The sequence below is a fragment of the Oncorhynchus nerka genome, linkage group LG11 (genome assembly GCF_034236695.1).
Source record: "Oncorhynchus nerka isolate Pitt River linkage group LG11, Oner_Uvic_2.0, whole genome shotgun sequence".
NCBI classification, from domain to species: Eukaryota; Metazoa; Chordata; class Actinopteri; order Salmoniformes; family Salmonidae; genus Oncorhynchus; species Oncorhynchus nerka.
The window spans coordinates 61,729,243-61,745,404 of NC_088406.1; the positions used below are offsets into that span (position 1 = coordinate 61,729,243).

General features: G+C 39.8%; 1 protein-coding gene across 1 annotated transcript; it reads left to right on the top strand.

The window, feature by feature from the left end:
* The first annotated feature begins 258 nt into the window (after nucleotides 1-258).
* On the top strand, nucleotides 259-4,459 carry LOC135573889 (uncharacterized). Its single transcript, XM_065024094.1, has 5 exons — nucleotides 259-322; nucleotides 904-1,182; nucleotides 1,325-1,444; nucleotides 1,864-1,934; nucleotides 2,491-4,459. The coding sequence occupies exons 1-5, from the start codon at nucleotides 259-261 to the stop codon at nucleotides 2,605-2,607; spliced, it is 651 nt and encodes a 216-aa protein (XP_064880166.1). The 3' UTR covers nucleotides 2,608-4,459.
* The last annotated feature ends 11,703 nt before the right edge of the window (nucleotides 4,460-16,162 follow it).

Consider the following 16,162-nt stretch of genomic DNA (forward strand, 5'->3'; position numbering starts at 1 on the left):
TGCAAATTAAATGTGTAATTTTGGCCAACGTGCTTCAATTTGGGGCTGACTGTACATTTTTTAGAAGATAACAAGCAATCGAGAAACTGAAATTTGCTACATTGCTATGTTATTAGAGAATAACTATGATATTTAAATCAGTGCTTTGATATTAAGTCTCTCTTTCTCTCCACAGTACTCTGTGCAGCCCAGCATTCAGCTCAGCCTGAGGCTTCCCAGGTGAAAGGCCTTGTGGGAAAGATTCACTGTTTTCCAGTGATGGTGTTGAAGTCTGGCAATTTACTTTATGGAGACCTTGGCAATATTGCACACGTGTACCTTGGTAAACAAACTCCTACCAACATTGAGAAGAGATTTAAAAACCGCCTTCACTGGAACCATGTTACTGGATTCTTCACTTTGTCAGATCTACAAATAGATGATTCTGGGGTTTATACTGTGGAGAATACAGATGAAGGGAAGACGAAACATACATTTCAGCTGACTGTGTACTGTAAGTGTGTGTGTGTGCTGTAAATGACAAAATCATAAAAGTGGCAATGAGCAGTAGAAACAATACTGAAGCTGTCGCTTTATTGGTTCGGTAAAAAGCTGAGGGATGTTTCTGGAGAAATGTAACCACTCTCAAATTCATAGACAGAGCAATGGATGCAAGGACTGATCAGCCATTCTATAAAGATTGTAGTTTATAGTTATATAGTGTTTGTTTTACAATGTCTTTGTTTACAGACACCAGAGTAAAACAAGCGTATGGGTTCTCTGATTGGGACTAAGGTCAAGAGGCAATTTTAAATATACTTCAAGAATTAACAAGTCCAAAAATGAATGTACCAACTGCTCTTTGCCACTTTAAAGATAAGATCCATTTCACTAATTCACATTTTTTCATTATTTGTCTTCCAGATGTTCTGTCCAAACCTCAGGTGACGGTCCATGATAACATCTCCTGTAGCGTGGTGTGTTCTGTGGAGAACGGGAGAGAGGTGACCCTGTCCTGGTATAAAGGAGGGGAGATACTCAACCAGACCAGCAGCCCTGACCACAACATCACCCTCGCTCTACCTCTCAAGGTGGATGAACAGAACAGAGACTCTTACAGATGTGAGGCTGCCAACCCAGTCAGCAAGGAGACAGCTGTTGTTCCACATTCCTGTATAGAGAGTGATCCCTTCAAGGTGACAGGTAAACACATGTACAGTAGCAATGTTACATTGCAGATATCCAGACAATACCAACTTCTATATGAAACACTAAGTATGGTAGAGCTCATTTTATGAAACACAATGTTTTAATTAAAATATTGTTTTCTGTCTTTTTACATTAGATGGTGATGAGAGGACTCAAGGTCATCTTATTATTGCTGTAATCTGTGTTCTGGTTGCCTCAGGACTTGTTGGTCTTGCAATCTATCTTAAGAAGAGGAGAAACGGACACTCACATGCAGGTATTTAGCTTTTAATGGGGTGAGGTCATTCTCCTTGTCAGAGTCAAAACATCTTGTGCACAAAACCTAATTATCATGGATAGTGTTTTGAAAATGTAGGAAATGTTTGCCTGAACAACTTCCTGATGCAGGTCAAATGAAGTGGCGTATCTTCCACACTTCCTCTGCTTGGTCAGACAGTTGCATTGTCTCAGAACACTTCTTTAAATATTGATAAAGCAGAAGGCACACACACACAAGCACAGTCTGACAATTATTTTATAGGTTCTCTGGTGCCAAAACCACTGCTAGTACAGGCACCCATAGTAACATGATTATTTAGTGTTTTCAGAACCTGTCTTGGGGATGAGCATTTGTGCATATATGTCAGTAACTCCCACCCACACTGTATATTTAATTTACTTTATTTGCCTTTATAGATTCACCTGAAAGAGAGCAAGATGACATTCAGTATGCAGAGATAACTCACATTAAACCAGCAGAAAACCAGGTTAGTAATAATTCTACAGGCTGATTAACATAGGAGGTGGGGGGGGGGGGGAGCCCTTGTGGGGAAAAACTCATTCTGATTGTCTGGGCCTGGCTCCCTCGTGGGTGGACCTATGCCCTCCCTGGCCCACCAATTGATGCGCCCTTGCCCAGTCATGTTAAATCCATAGATTAGAGCGTAATTAATTCATTTAAATTGACTGTCCTTTAATGAACTGTAATTCAGTAAAATCTTTGAAGTTGTTGCATTTATATTTTTGTTCAGTATAGCAATGCCTTTGATCTTCCCATGTCTTTTACAGCATTTTCCAAGTCAGTGGACTTTTAAGCTTGAATTTGTGGTTCCTCCCACTAGATTTAGGAATGGTTCTAGATGTGTTGACTGAGTTACCTACTGCAGAACAATGAGAATAGACAAGAGAGCGTCAGACTTGTATTGTTTCCTTCCTCTGATGCAAAGTATCTAATAACGTAACATATGATCAGTTTTACTTTTTTGTTGCTTTCCTCTTTCCTTGTCCCTCTCAATCCTTTCCTCCCTCCCTCTCCCTGTCTAGGAGGAGCGAACAGGTATACAAGGACTGGAGTCACTTAGAGACAACCCTAACCTGACAGTTTATGATACACTCCAGTTACATCACATGGCTGCCAGCGAGGATGTTGACACTGCATGAAGGTGCAAAACAGGAAGGTTCTGAGAGATTGACATGGTAATTCACATCCAAGAGAAGGTGTTACATCATAAAGTGGACGTTGAGACAGAATTATAGTAAATATTAGATTAGGAAACCTAATGGAGTCACAGTTGTTATTGGAGAAAATTCCCATTGAACCCTTGCGCTATCAGTTCAGACATCCTGTGTTGGTCATTCTCACATTCTTTTGTTGAATTGGGGCCTCGATGAGATGAACTGATACAGACAAATTCAATAGCTATGCCTAGGGTTATTAGTAGGGTGATCCCTCTTTTCAAGTGCCCATTGTCCCAATGTATACGTTAAAACAAATGGAACCTCTTAATACAATTCACTAGTGTGTTTGATATGCTATTACTGGGCCAAAGCTTCTTTTCAGTATTGTCTGTTCTGTTGTTTAACATGAAGGGGAGGGTTACAATCTCGCCCTCCTGCAGACACTCCTTCTATTAGAGCATTTTGTGCTCCACCTACATTCGCCAAGATACAGAATATAACTGTGATAAAATACCAAATCTACTGATACCATAGTGAATTGTTGCTCTGGAGGCTTTCATTTTCATAGTAGTTACCAAGACTGAATATTAAGATAATATACTTCACATTTCACAATTATAAAATTATGACTTATTCAAACGGGTAAAGATTTGTTTACTGATCTTCAATATATTAAGGCAGACTTACAGTGGGGTAAAAAAGTATTTAGTCAGCCACCAAATGTGCATGTTCTCTCACTTAAAAATATGAGAGAGGCCTGTAATTTTCATCATAGGTACACTTCAACTATGACAGACAAAATGAGAGAGAAAAATCCAGAAAATCACTTTGTAGGATTTTTAATGAATTTATTTGCAAATTATGGTGGAAAATAAGTATTTATGTCAGATCAGTTGTTGTTTTGGGATCTCATTAAGGATGCTATGACAGCATAACTGTATCTCTGAATGTGTATATTTAACAGTTGTCAGGTTTACATCCAAATGTTGTGGAACTCACAGGATTAAATATGAAACTATTTGTGAAAAGACGAAATGTGATGTTAGCCTTCTAAATGAGAATTGTTTATCATATAAAAGTTATACCCAGTCAGTGACCACACTCACGTGAGCAGACATTATGTCGGCATTATGGAACCATGGAACTTTTACCAGAGTGCATAAAACCCCTCCTAACAAAATGTACATTAGACCAAGCAGGTGGACGGTAAAGCGGGACGTCACAAATGGTTAGACTCTACAAGACCAGTACACGGACAGCGTTAGCTGAAAGGTACAAAATGGTTAGAAACTCTGAAACTTTCAACAGTGAAGAAGATAAAGACTACACATTCACAGTCTGCAGCTGTATATATAAAATAGTCTAGTAAACACGACCAAAGACGAGAGACAAATAACAATATCCTCTCACCACTATTCTAATGAACAGAGCCCGCTGAACAAGCTACAAACACGAACTAATTTGATCTCTGGTGTACAAACCAGAGACTTCCGTCGCACTACTCTCCACAGATGGACCGGCGATTTCAACAGAGACCACAGAGACATGCAAGCGTAAATATGTACATTGCATTTCTAAATCCGAATGAGCGGTTGTTAGGGTGCTAAATATCCACATTTACGATGGTCCACATGTATGTACAATAAGCCCACTCTCTGTCTCTCCCGCTCTTTAACTGTCCCCACCCCTTTCCATTGTCTACCACGCCGTCAAATCGGGTTAGTCCACTAGGGACCTATCATTGCATTATGTTAGTAACCAATGTATAATCTATCCTGTGTGTGTGTTTATGTCATTCTGTGTGATTATTTAGTTAGTCAGTAAATAAATAATTAAGCCAATTTGTGTATCGCTGATTCATCATGGAGACTAGGGTTCGTGCAGATTTCCAAGAGTTTTGCGACATTCAGAATGAGACTGAAGGTAAATAAGAATGAATTAATTGACTGTGACTGATGTAAGACATATTTATATCTTTAGAGTTTAGTTAGGAGATAGTAACTCGTTAAAAAACTTTTCCTGTGGGGCAGCAGATTACTACTTAATTAATTGTTATATTATTAATTTAATCGCATAATGAACGTGGTATGTAATTATTTGATCAAATAACAGTCTAAGATATTAATAATGGTCAAGACACAACATGGGCCTACATACCAAGTTAAGTTAAGCCCTCTAGAGCAGGTCCTAACAGTTAGGACCTTACAGGTGCACGTGAGATCTCAGACCTGGGGCCTCATTTATAAATGTTGCGAACTTACAAAAGAAGATGTACACCACTTTCTAAGCAAACTTTGGGATTTATAAAAAAAAAACTTGACGGGAGGATGTGCGGTCCTCCACGTACACTTTGACCCATACGTACAGCACATAAACTGGAGAAATTAGAAACTGCGACTTTGATGGCAGAAGGATGAAACTCGAGAAACGCTTTGAAATTGATACCATTGTGTAAAATAAATCGCTCTCACATATTATATATGAAGGGTTCCCTGGAGTGCACACAAACATGATTTAGGATAATAAATACAAATGGAGATATCTGTTTTTACAAAAGAACCCCTCAAATATGTTGTACAGTTTAATCGGGAATCACATTTTATTGGATCTGTAATTATTAAACAATACCTACATGTTATTAAATGTATTATCATAAATAATGAGGTGAACAGTAGGACAAATTGTGTTTAAACTGATGCGGTTTTCGATGCCTCAGGCTGGAATATACGAGTGCACAGTTTTATAAATTGTTATCACATGGTCGTTGCACAGAACTGTCAATGTGATAATAGCCCTCTCATTGTCAGTTACATTTAACATTTACATTTAAGTCATTTAGCAGACGCTCTTATCCAGAGCGACATACAAATTGGTGCGTTCACCTTAAGACATCCAGTGGAACAGCCACTTTACAATAGTGCATCTAAATCTTTTGAGGGGGTGAGAAGGATTACTTTATCCTATCCTAGGTATTCCTGAAAGAGGTGGGGTTTCAGGTGTCTCCGGAAGGTGGTGATTGACTCCGCTGTCCTGGCAGCGTGAGGGAGTTTGTTCCACCATTGGGGGGCCAGAGCAGCGAACAGTTTTGACTGGGCTGCGCGGGAACTGTACTTCCTCAGTGGTAGGGAGGCGAGCAGGCCAGAGGTGGATGAATGCAGTGCCCTTGTTTGGGTGTAGGGCCTGATCAGAGCCTGGAGGTACTGAGGTGCGGTTCCCCTCACAGCTCCGTAGGCAAGCACCATGGTCTTGTAGCGGATGCGAGCTTCAACTGGAAGCCAGTGGAGAGAGCGGAGGAGCGGGGTGACTTGAGAGAACTTGGGAAGGTTGAAGTTACAATCAGGGTAATTACCACACCTGAAGGTGTTACACAATTGAGTAGCTTTGACAATCAAATGGGTGGATATAAAAAAGGCATGCAATTACAATGTGTAATGATGCACAATGGCTGCTTCCGCACTGTTGGAAGATTTGGCAAATGGAAGAATTAGACAAATATGGGCGTTAAACGGTTGGTACAAGACGCTCGCTCAGGTCGATGAGGCTCTCTTGTTCAGATATCGGTAAGTGGGCTGGAGGCAGGGCATGAAAGAGATAACGAATCCAGTTGTTTGTGTCATCCGTTTCGGGAAAGGAGCTGCGTAATTGCGCACCCAACTCACTCAGATGCTTCGCTAATGGGTGGATAAAAAAGGCATGCAATTACAATGCGTAATGACGCACAATGGCTGCTTCGGCACTGTTGGAAGATTTGGCAAATGGAAGAATTAGACAAATATGGGCGTTAAAAGGGTGGGACAAGACGCTCGCTCACGTGCGCCAAATGTCAATTTGATTGTGATTTATAAAGTGAAACCGGTGTGTGTGTGTGGTGTGTGTGCGCGCGCACTCTTATAAATCCGAATATTTTTGCGAGTAAGCACTTTCTGTTTCGTCTGTACGCCACCTTTTTGACGTGAATCGTCCGCACAGTTTTATAAATGAGGCCCCAGATCTCACCACCAACCTCTCACTCCCCCTGGAGGTAGAGAGAGAACATTACAACTCCATTTACAGCTGGTAGGCTGCCATCCCTGTAACTAAACAGACCATCACCGTTATCATCACTAAGATAAATCATGATCCTTTATTGCCATCAGCTCTGAGCTCAATACTATTGTATAAATCTCTCTTGAGACAAGGGCTTAATGTACTTGTTGCATTGTGATGAATCTGAGCTTAGATTGGTCAAGAGCACCTTCTACTGGAGAAAGTTTAGAATTTCACCCACACAACACCACACAACAAAGATGAGAGGCATGGAGAAGAAGATACTATACTCTTATCCCAGCAGCCTTTGTGGTGTACCCAGGAATCTTTGCACATGTTCTTAAAAGGTCATTTTAAAACTGTCCCGCAACTCTTGCCGTGTCCACAGACATCCCCGAAATAATCAAAAACCGACTCGGGGAATGAATGCACTAGAAGAGGCTGGTGGAAGGAGCTGTAGGAGGAGGGGGCCATGAAATAGAATGGTACCAAACACACCAAGCACATGGAAACAAAGTTTTTGTCTCAGTTCCACTAATTCCGTTCCAGCCTTTACAATGAGCCAGTCCTCCTATAGCTCCTCCTAAAACCTCCTCTGGAGTGCACAACTGGTAAATAGTCACATATAGATATGTCAGTCAGGTGGTTAGCTCCTGCCAGATACTTGTATTGCAGTAATGTTGAAGCGCTCTGGCTAGTATTACTTAGCCAGCTAGAAGGATGAAGTAAGAAGCTAACATTAAACGGAGCCTAACTCAGCAGGAGCAAAGAAATACCCTACTAAGTTCTAATAACTTTGCTTTACAGAGAGCAGAATACTGAGACAAACATTGAAGTAGCTCTCAGTGGTGAGGCTGAGGCAGGCTGCAATGCATGCAGGAGGAAGCAGAGGACACAAAGTGGAGGGAGGAAGTCAGCCGAGCGAAGTTAGTACATTGGTTCCCAAACATGGGGTCGGGGCTCTGTGGGAACTAAGTTAGGAACTTAAAAAATTAAGATATGTTTCAATCTGTACATTTCCACATGGCCTATCTTCCCTATAGGTTTACATTAAAACGCTATCAAAATGCAAACATTACAGTTCTAACAATGTAATACACTGTTGATGCTACGTGTCAGTGTGAATCATTTCTCATATTTCCCCCTTTTCAGAGGTAAAACATTATATAAAATGTAGGTGGGCCAAAATGTTGGCACTCAAATCATATTTTAATTATCATAAAAGCATAGCATACAGAATACCCTACTGTAGTGGTTACCAAACCTTTTATAGCCCCGTACCCCTTCAAACATTCAACCTCCAGCTGGGTACCCCCTCTAGCACCAGGGTCAGCACACTCGCAAATGTTTTTTGCCATCATTGTAAGTCTGCCACACACACTACACTATACATTTATTAAACATAAGAATGAGTGAGTTTTTGTCACAACCCGGCTCGTGGGAAGTGACAAAGAGCTCTTATAGGACCAGGGAACTTATAATAATCAATCATTTTTCTCTTTATTTAGCCATCTTACATATAAAACGTTTTGTTCATTGAAAATTGTGAATAACTGAGAAGGGTGTGCTTGAAAGAATGCACACAATTCTGGAATGTTGGGTTGTATTGGAGAGTCTCAGTCGTAAATCATTTTCCAAACAGTCTGTGCCAAGAATCCACTCTCACATAGGTATGTGGTTGCAAAGGGCATCATTGTCTTAACAGCACGATTTACCAAGGCAGGATACTCTGAGCGCAGCCCAATCCAGAAATCTGGCAGTGGCTTCTGATTTAAATTCAATGTTCACAGAACCGCTTGTTGCAATTTCGATGAGGCTCTTGTTCAGATATCGGTAAGTGGGCTGGAGGCAGGGCATGAGAGAGATAACGAATCCAGTTGTTTGTGTCATCCGTTTCGGAAAAGTAGCTGCGTAGTTGCGCACCCAACTCACTCAAATGCTTCGCTATATCACATTTGACATGGTCCGTAAGCTTGTGATCATTTTCACACAAGAAATCATACAATGATGGAAAGACCTGTGTGTTGTCCTTGTTAATGCAGACAGAGAAGAGGTGCAGGAACTCTTAGCAGAGGAAAATGTGAGGTGCCGGTACTCAGTTCCGGTGAGCTCCTGCCTAAGTATTGTGTTTAGGTAAAAATATAAATAATGTCCCGTTTGGAACACTGACAATTGTTTTTATTTTTTTCTCTCAATCTGATTGGGTGGACCTGGCCCACCAAGGCCCATCCTTGCCTTTACCTATGGTCTGTTGATCAACTCAGGTGAATAAACTTACAGCAGCCAAGGTGATAATGGCTTGTTCTCCAAATACATTTTAAATTTAAAAAAATTATTGTATAGAAATGCAGTAAATGAGCTTTAACTTTCCCAAAAAAATCCTGCTGGGGCAGGGGGGGAATTTCCCTTATTCCTGTCATCACCAAAACTCAGACCCTGGTTACGGCCCTGGTAATGGGGATATTAATTGCATCCCCTGGTCCTGTGGCCATTGCTAAGGTCAACAGCATTATGGACTTTACCCAGTACGAATACATTTTTGCCAAAAACCTGGTTACCTCTGCAATAAGGCTGACACTTGGCCACAAGCGGATCTTCCAGCAAGACAATAACCTCAAGCATACATCAAAATCCACAAATAAATGATAAACTGACCACAATCAATATTGTGCAATGGCCATCTCAGTCTCCAGACAAAACATTTTAGAAAATGGATCAAGGTCGTTATCCTTGCAAGGTGAGGTATTGAAGGGTTTTGACAATTTTTATTTTTGAAAAATATTTTGGGGGAGTTGTTAAACAAAATCTCTTTCTCTGAGCAATTGTATTAGTATAAAATACAATATAGCTCAGTATTTGTATTTATTTCATACAGTATTTCTTTATCATCTTTGTCAAGGGTGCCAATAATTTGGTTTAGATTACCACTGTCTGAAAACTAAATCTGTCGATACCATAGTGAGTTGTTGTACTCTGCTATTTCATTTCTATATTTTTCTATAGTCCGTTATCAATAAGACGTCACAATACAGTGCAGACTGTTCGATTTCCCTGCTGGGGGTCAAGGAGACCACAGCTCCGCTAAAACCGTTGACATTTATTGACTTGTTTGGTTGTAAAATCATCACCTCTTGAAGAGCATACAGTGCCTTCAGAAAGTATTAATACCCCTTGACTTATTCCACATTTTGTGTTACAGCCTAAATTTAAAATATATACATACATATAATTCTCTCACCCATCAGAGAAAAGATAGCCGCTAATGACAAAGTTTTTTTTTTTAAATTAGACATTTTTGCAAATGTATTGAAAGTGGAATATATATATATATATATAGTACCAGTCAAGTTTGCACACACCTACTCATTCAAGGGTTTTCATTATTTTTACTAGTTTCTACATTGTAGATGAAAACTATGAAATATCACATGGAATCATGTAGTAACCAAAAATATTTTATATTTGAGATTCTTTAAAGTAGCCACCCTTTGCCTTGATGACAGGTTTGCACACTCTTGGCATTCTCTCAACCAGCTTCACCTGGAATGCTTTTACAGCAGTCTTGAAGGATTTCCCACATGTGCTGAGCACTTGCTGGCTGCATTTCCTTCACTCTGCAGTCCAACTCATCCCAAACCATCTCAATTGGCTTGAGGTCGGGTCATTGTGGAGGCCAGGTCATCTAATGCAGCACTCCATCACTGTCCTTCTTGGTCAAATCGCCCTTACACAGCCTAGATGTATGTTGGATCATTGTCCAGTTGAAAAACAAATGATAGTCCCACTAAGCGCAAACCAGATAGGATGGCGTATCGCTGCAGAATGCTGTGGTAGCCATGCTAGTTAAGTACGCCTTGAATTCTAAATGAATCACCAGCAAAGCACCACCACACCTCCTCCTCCATGCTTCAGGGTGGGAACCACACATGAGGAGATAATTTGTTCATCTACTCTGCATCTCACAAAGACACGGCGGTTGGAATCAAAAATCGAATTTCAACTCATCAGACCAAAGGACAGATTTTCACTGGTCTAATGTCCATTGCTCATGTTTCTTGGCCCAAGCAAGTCTTCTTCTCATAGGTGTCCTTTACTAGTGGTTTCTTTGCAGCAATTCGGCCATGAAGGCCTGATTCAAGCATGCATGATTCAAGCATTCTCCTCTGAACAGTTGATGTTTAGATGTGTCTGTTACTTGAACTCTGAGAAGCTGAGGCTGGTAACTCTAATGAACGTATCCTCTGCAGCAGAGGTAACTCTGGGTCGTCCTTTCCTGTGGCGGTCCTCATGAGATCCAGTTTCATCATGGCACTTGATGGTTTTTGTGACTGAAACTATCGACGATTTTGAAATTTCCCAGATTGATTGACCCTCATGTCTAAAAGTAATGATGGACCGTAATTTCTCTTTGCATATTTGAGCTGTTCCTGCCATAATATGGACTTGGTCTTTTACCAAATAGGGCTATCTTCTGCATACCACCCCTACCTTGTCACAACACAACTGATTGGCTCAAATGCATTAAGAAGAAAATTAATTCCACAAATTAATGTTTAACAAGGCACACCTGTTAATTGAAATGCATTCCAGGTGACTCTCATAAAGCTGGTTGAGAGAATGCCAAGAGTGGGCAACGCTGTCATCAAGGCTACTTTGAAGAATCTCAAATATAAAATATTTATATGGTTGCTACATGATTCCATATGTGTTTCATAGTTTTTGTATTCACTATTATTCTACAGTGCAGAAAATAGTCAAAATAAAGGAAAGCCCTGGAATGAGTAGGTGTGTCTGAACTTTAGACTGGTACTATAAGCATTCACACACCTGAGTCAATACTTTGTCAAAGCACCTTTGTCAGAGATTACAGCTGTGAGTCTTTCTGGGTAAGTCTCTAAGAACTTTCCACACCGGCGTTGTGCAGTAATTGCCCATTACTCTTATCAAAAATCTTGCTAAACAACCATTTTCAGGTTTTACAAATTTCAAGTCAAAACTGTAACTCGCATACTCAGGAACATTCACTGTCTTCTTGGTAAGGAACTCCAGTGTAGATTTGGCCTTGTGTTTTATGTTATTGTCCTGCTGAAATGTGAATTAATCTTGTAGTGTCTGGTAGAAAGCAGACTGAACCAGGTTTTACTCTAGGATTGTGCCTGTGCTTAGCTTCATTTCCATTCATCTTGAAAAACTCCCCAGTCCTTAACGGTTACGAGCATACCTAAAACCTGATGCAGCCAACAACATGCTTGAAAATATGGTTCTTAGTAATGTGTTTTATACAGTTTTTATGGCAAATCCAACAACACTTTGTATTCAGGACAAAAAGTGAATAGCTTCACCACAATTTTTTTTATTTGTTGCAGTAACACTTTAGTGCCTTGTAGCAAACAGAGGATGCATGTTTTGGAATGTTTTCATTATGTACAGGCTTCCTTTTCACTGTCTATTGGGTAACTACGATGTTGCTAATCCATCCTGAATTTTCTCCTTTCAGCCATTAAACTAACTGTTTAAAAGTCACCCTTTGCCTAACAGTGAAAACCCTGAGCGATTTCCTTCCTCTCTGGCAACTGAGTTAGAAAAGACGCCTGTTTCTTTGTAGTGACTGGTGTATTGATACACCATCCAAAGTGTAATTAATAACTTCAAAATGCTCAAAGGGATATTCAATATCATATTATTTATTTTGCCATCTACCAATAGGTAAAACCTGTAAAACCTCCATGGTCTTTGTGGCTGAATTTGTATTTGAAATTCACTGCTAGACTGAGGAACATTACAGAAAATCATGATAATCATGTTAAACACTACACTATTATTGCAACACATAGTGAGTCCATGCAAGTTATTATCTGATATGTTAACCGATGTATAACACTTGTATTTTCATGATTGTTTATTATTATTTTTGTCATTTGAATTTGGCGCTCTGCAATTTCACCAGATGTTGTCGAGGTGGGACGTTAGCGTCCCAATGAGCCCAAAGAATTTTTAACCATTGACTGAATAAGAAACAGAGTTGGGGTTTGATGCTTCCTTTTACATACAATGAAAAACGTATATATATATTTTTTTACAACACACTTAGTAAAAACACCAATATGTGGGTTTAGCACTTAATTTGGGTATTAAATCACTTACATTGGGTTTACAACTAAACACCCTCCAAAAACCAGATCCCAGTTTACTGCCTATCCTCAAGGACATCTACAGCAACCGGTATCATAGGAAGACCAAGAAGATTATATCAAGGCCCTCAGTCACCCGAGCCACGGCATGTTCACCCTGCTACCACCTAGAAGGTGAAGACAGTACAGGTGCATCAAAGCTGTGACCGAGAGAATGAAAAACAACTATTATCCCCAGGCCATCAGACTGTTAAATAGTCACCTCTAGTCGGCCTCCACCCTGAACTGAGTCGCTGTTACTAGCCGGCTACGACCCATTACTCTACCCTGCACCTTAGAGACTGCTTCCCTGTGTACAGTGTCTTTGAACACTGGTCACATTAATGTTTGCATACGTAAACATATGTACAGTTGAAGTCGGAAATTAACATACACCTTAGCCAAATATATTAAACTCAGTTTTTCACAATTCCTGACATTTAATCCAAGTAAAATTTCCCTGTATTAAGTCAGTTAGGATCACCACTTTTTATTTTAAGAATGTGAAATGTCAAATAACAGTAGCAGGAGTGGAGTCTGAGAAAGCAACTCTACATGCTTCTCCAATGTGATCACATGCCAGCATGGAACAGTGTTCAGCGATAGCTGAATGATTTATTTCAGCTTTAATTTCTTTCATCATATTCCCAGTGGGTCAGAAGTTTACATACACTCAAATAGTATTTCTTAGCATTGCCTTTAAAATGGTTTAACTTGGGTCAAACGTGTTGGGTAGCCTTCCACAAGCTTCCCACAATATGTTGAGTGAATTTTGGCCCATTCCTCCTGACAGATCTGGTGTAACTGAGTCAGGATTGTAGGCCTCCTTGCTCGCACACGCTTTTTCAGTTCTGCCCACATTTTTTATAGGATTGAGGTCAGGGCTTTGAGATGGCCACTCCAATACCTTGACTCTGTTGTCCTTAAGCCATTTTGCCACAACTTTGGAAGTATGCTTGGGTCATTGTCCATTTGGAAGACCCATTTGCAACCAAGCTTTAAACTGATGTCTTGAGATGTTGCTTCAAAATATCCACATAAATGTCCTACCTCATGATGCCATCTATTTTGTGAAGTGCACCAGTCCCTCCTGCAGCAAAGCACCACCATGATGCTTCCACCCCGTGCTTCACGGTTGGGATGGTGTTCTTCGGCTTGCAAGTCTCCCCTTTTTCCTCCAAACATAACGATGGTCATTATGGCCAAACAGTTATGTTTTTGTTTCATCAGACCAGAGGACATTTCTCCAAAAAGTACAATCTTTGTCGACATGTGCAGTTGCAAACCGTAGTCTGGCTTTTTTATGGCGGTTTTGGAACAGTGGCTTCTTTCTTGCTGAGCGGCCTTTCAGGTTATGTCGATATAGGACTCGTTTTACTGTGGATATAGATACTTTGTACCTGTTTCTTCCAGCATCTTCACAAGGTCCTTTGCTGTTGTTCTGGGATTGATTTTGTACGTTCATCTCTAGGAGACGGAACGCGTCTCCTTCCTGAGTGATATGACGGCTGCGTGGTCCCATGGTGTTTATACTTGTGTACTATTGTTTGTACAGATGAACGTGGTACCTTCAGGCGTTTGGAAATTGCTCCCAAGGATGAACCAGACTTGTGGCCTATCATTTTTTCCTGAGGTTTTGGCTGATTTTCTTTTGATTTTCCCATGATGTCAAGCAAAGACGCACTGAGATTGAAGGTAGGCCTTGAAATATATCCACAGGTACACCTCCAAATGACTCAAATGATGTCAATTAGCCTATCAGAAGCTTCTAAAGCCGTCACGTAGATGTCCTAACCGACTTATGAAAAATATAGTTTGTTAACAAGAAATTTGTGGAGTGGTTGAAACACTTATTTTGGAGTCATTAAAACTTGTTTATGTAAACTTCCAAATTCAACTGTATATACTTTATTCTGTACATACCTTTTCTATTAATTTACTGTCAATGTCTAAACACACTATCATATACATAGAGTGCCTTCAAAAAGTATTCAGACCCTTTGACTTTTTCCAGAGGAGATACAGACAGGAGGGAGAAACCGATTGAAGGGCTGGAGCAAGGAATTTAAGGCCTCTCCCTATGGTGAATGACACTGCAAAGATTCCTGGGAACACCACCAAGGCTGCTGTTGGGATGACAGTATAGTATCTTCCTCCATGTCTCATCTTTGTTGTGTAGAGTTGTTTGGGGTACACTGTTAGCTGATGATACTGTAGCAGTTAGAGTAACAAGTCACATAGAAAAGTTGATATTGTGCAATGTTGCTTGGAAATGGCATACAGTACACTACATCAATACCGTTTAATGTAGGCTTCTGTTTTACAATACATGCCACACTACTCCTATATCTGACGATTTCTTCTACTTATGTACTGTATAAGGATACTGTTTCTGTAAGACTGACATTTTTTTCTCAACATGCCCTAAAGTTTGATTTAAAAAAAAAAGAGAAGATGTGCAGTAAACTTGAGAACTGGTACATAGCTAAAAACTTTATGGAAAATGTTATTTACCCTCTATTATTCCTTCTATTCAGCACATCAAAAAGATCCGTTTTGAAAACTGTATGATGTATTTTGTGCTATTAGATTAAATGTTAAGATGACTAAATGGTGAGCCTATATCATTAGCTGATATATTGGTGAATAAAAAAAAAAATTATCATGCTATTTCATGAATAACTCAGGGGTGAAAGATGTTGACATCCAGTGAATCCTCAATCAAATGTTCAGAACATAAGACAAGGGGCATTACAAGTGTTGTACCAAGAGTTTTGAAAATACACTTAACATGTGAAGAATGTGCCAAAGTGATTGAAAAAAAACTACAACTTGTCTAGCATTACAATATAGCCTATTAAATAATAATAATACTAATTATATTATATTGCCTATAAGTATTTTAATGTGCTACAAAATGGGATGGATTTAACCAGGCACTGGAAAATCTCCCTGGTCTTTGTGGATGAATCTGTGCTTGAAATTCACTACTCGACTGAGGGACCTTCAGCCTATCAGGTACAGAGTAAGTCATTCAAAAATCATATATTTCACAGAGAGTATGTGATTTGTTAGGCCAATATTACAACTGAACTATTTTAGGCTTGTCCTAACAAAGGGTTTGAACATTTTATAGAGTTTTCTTTTCACTTTGACATTACGGAGTATTTTGTGTAGATCAATCACAAACAAAATCATATTAGTCTAAATCAATTTCAATCCCACTTTGTAATACAACAAAATGTGAAAAAGTCAAAGGGTGGTGAATATTACAGGCACGGTGTAATGTGTTGTGTCACATCAAACATAACTGTTTGGCCATCAATGACTGCATTGGGCCC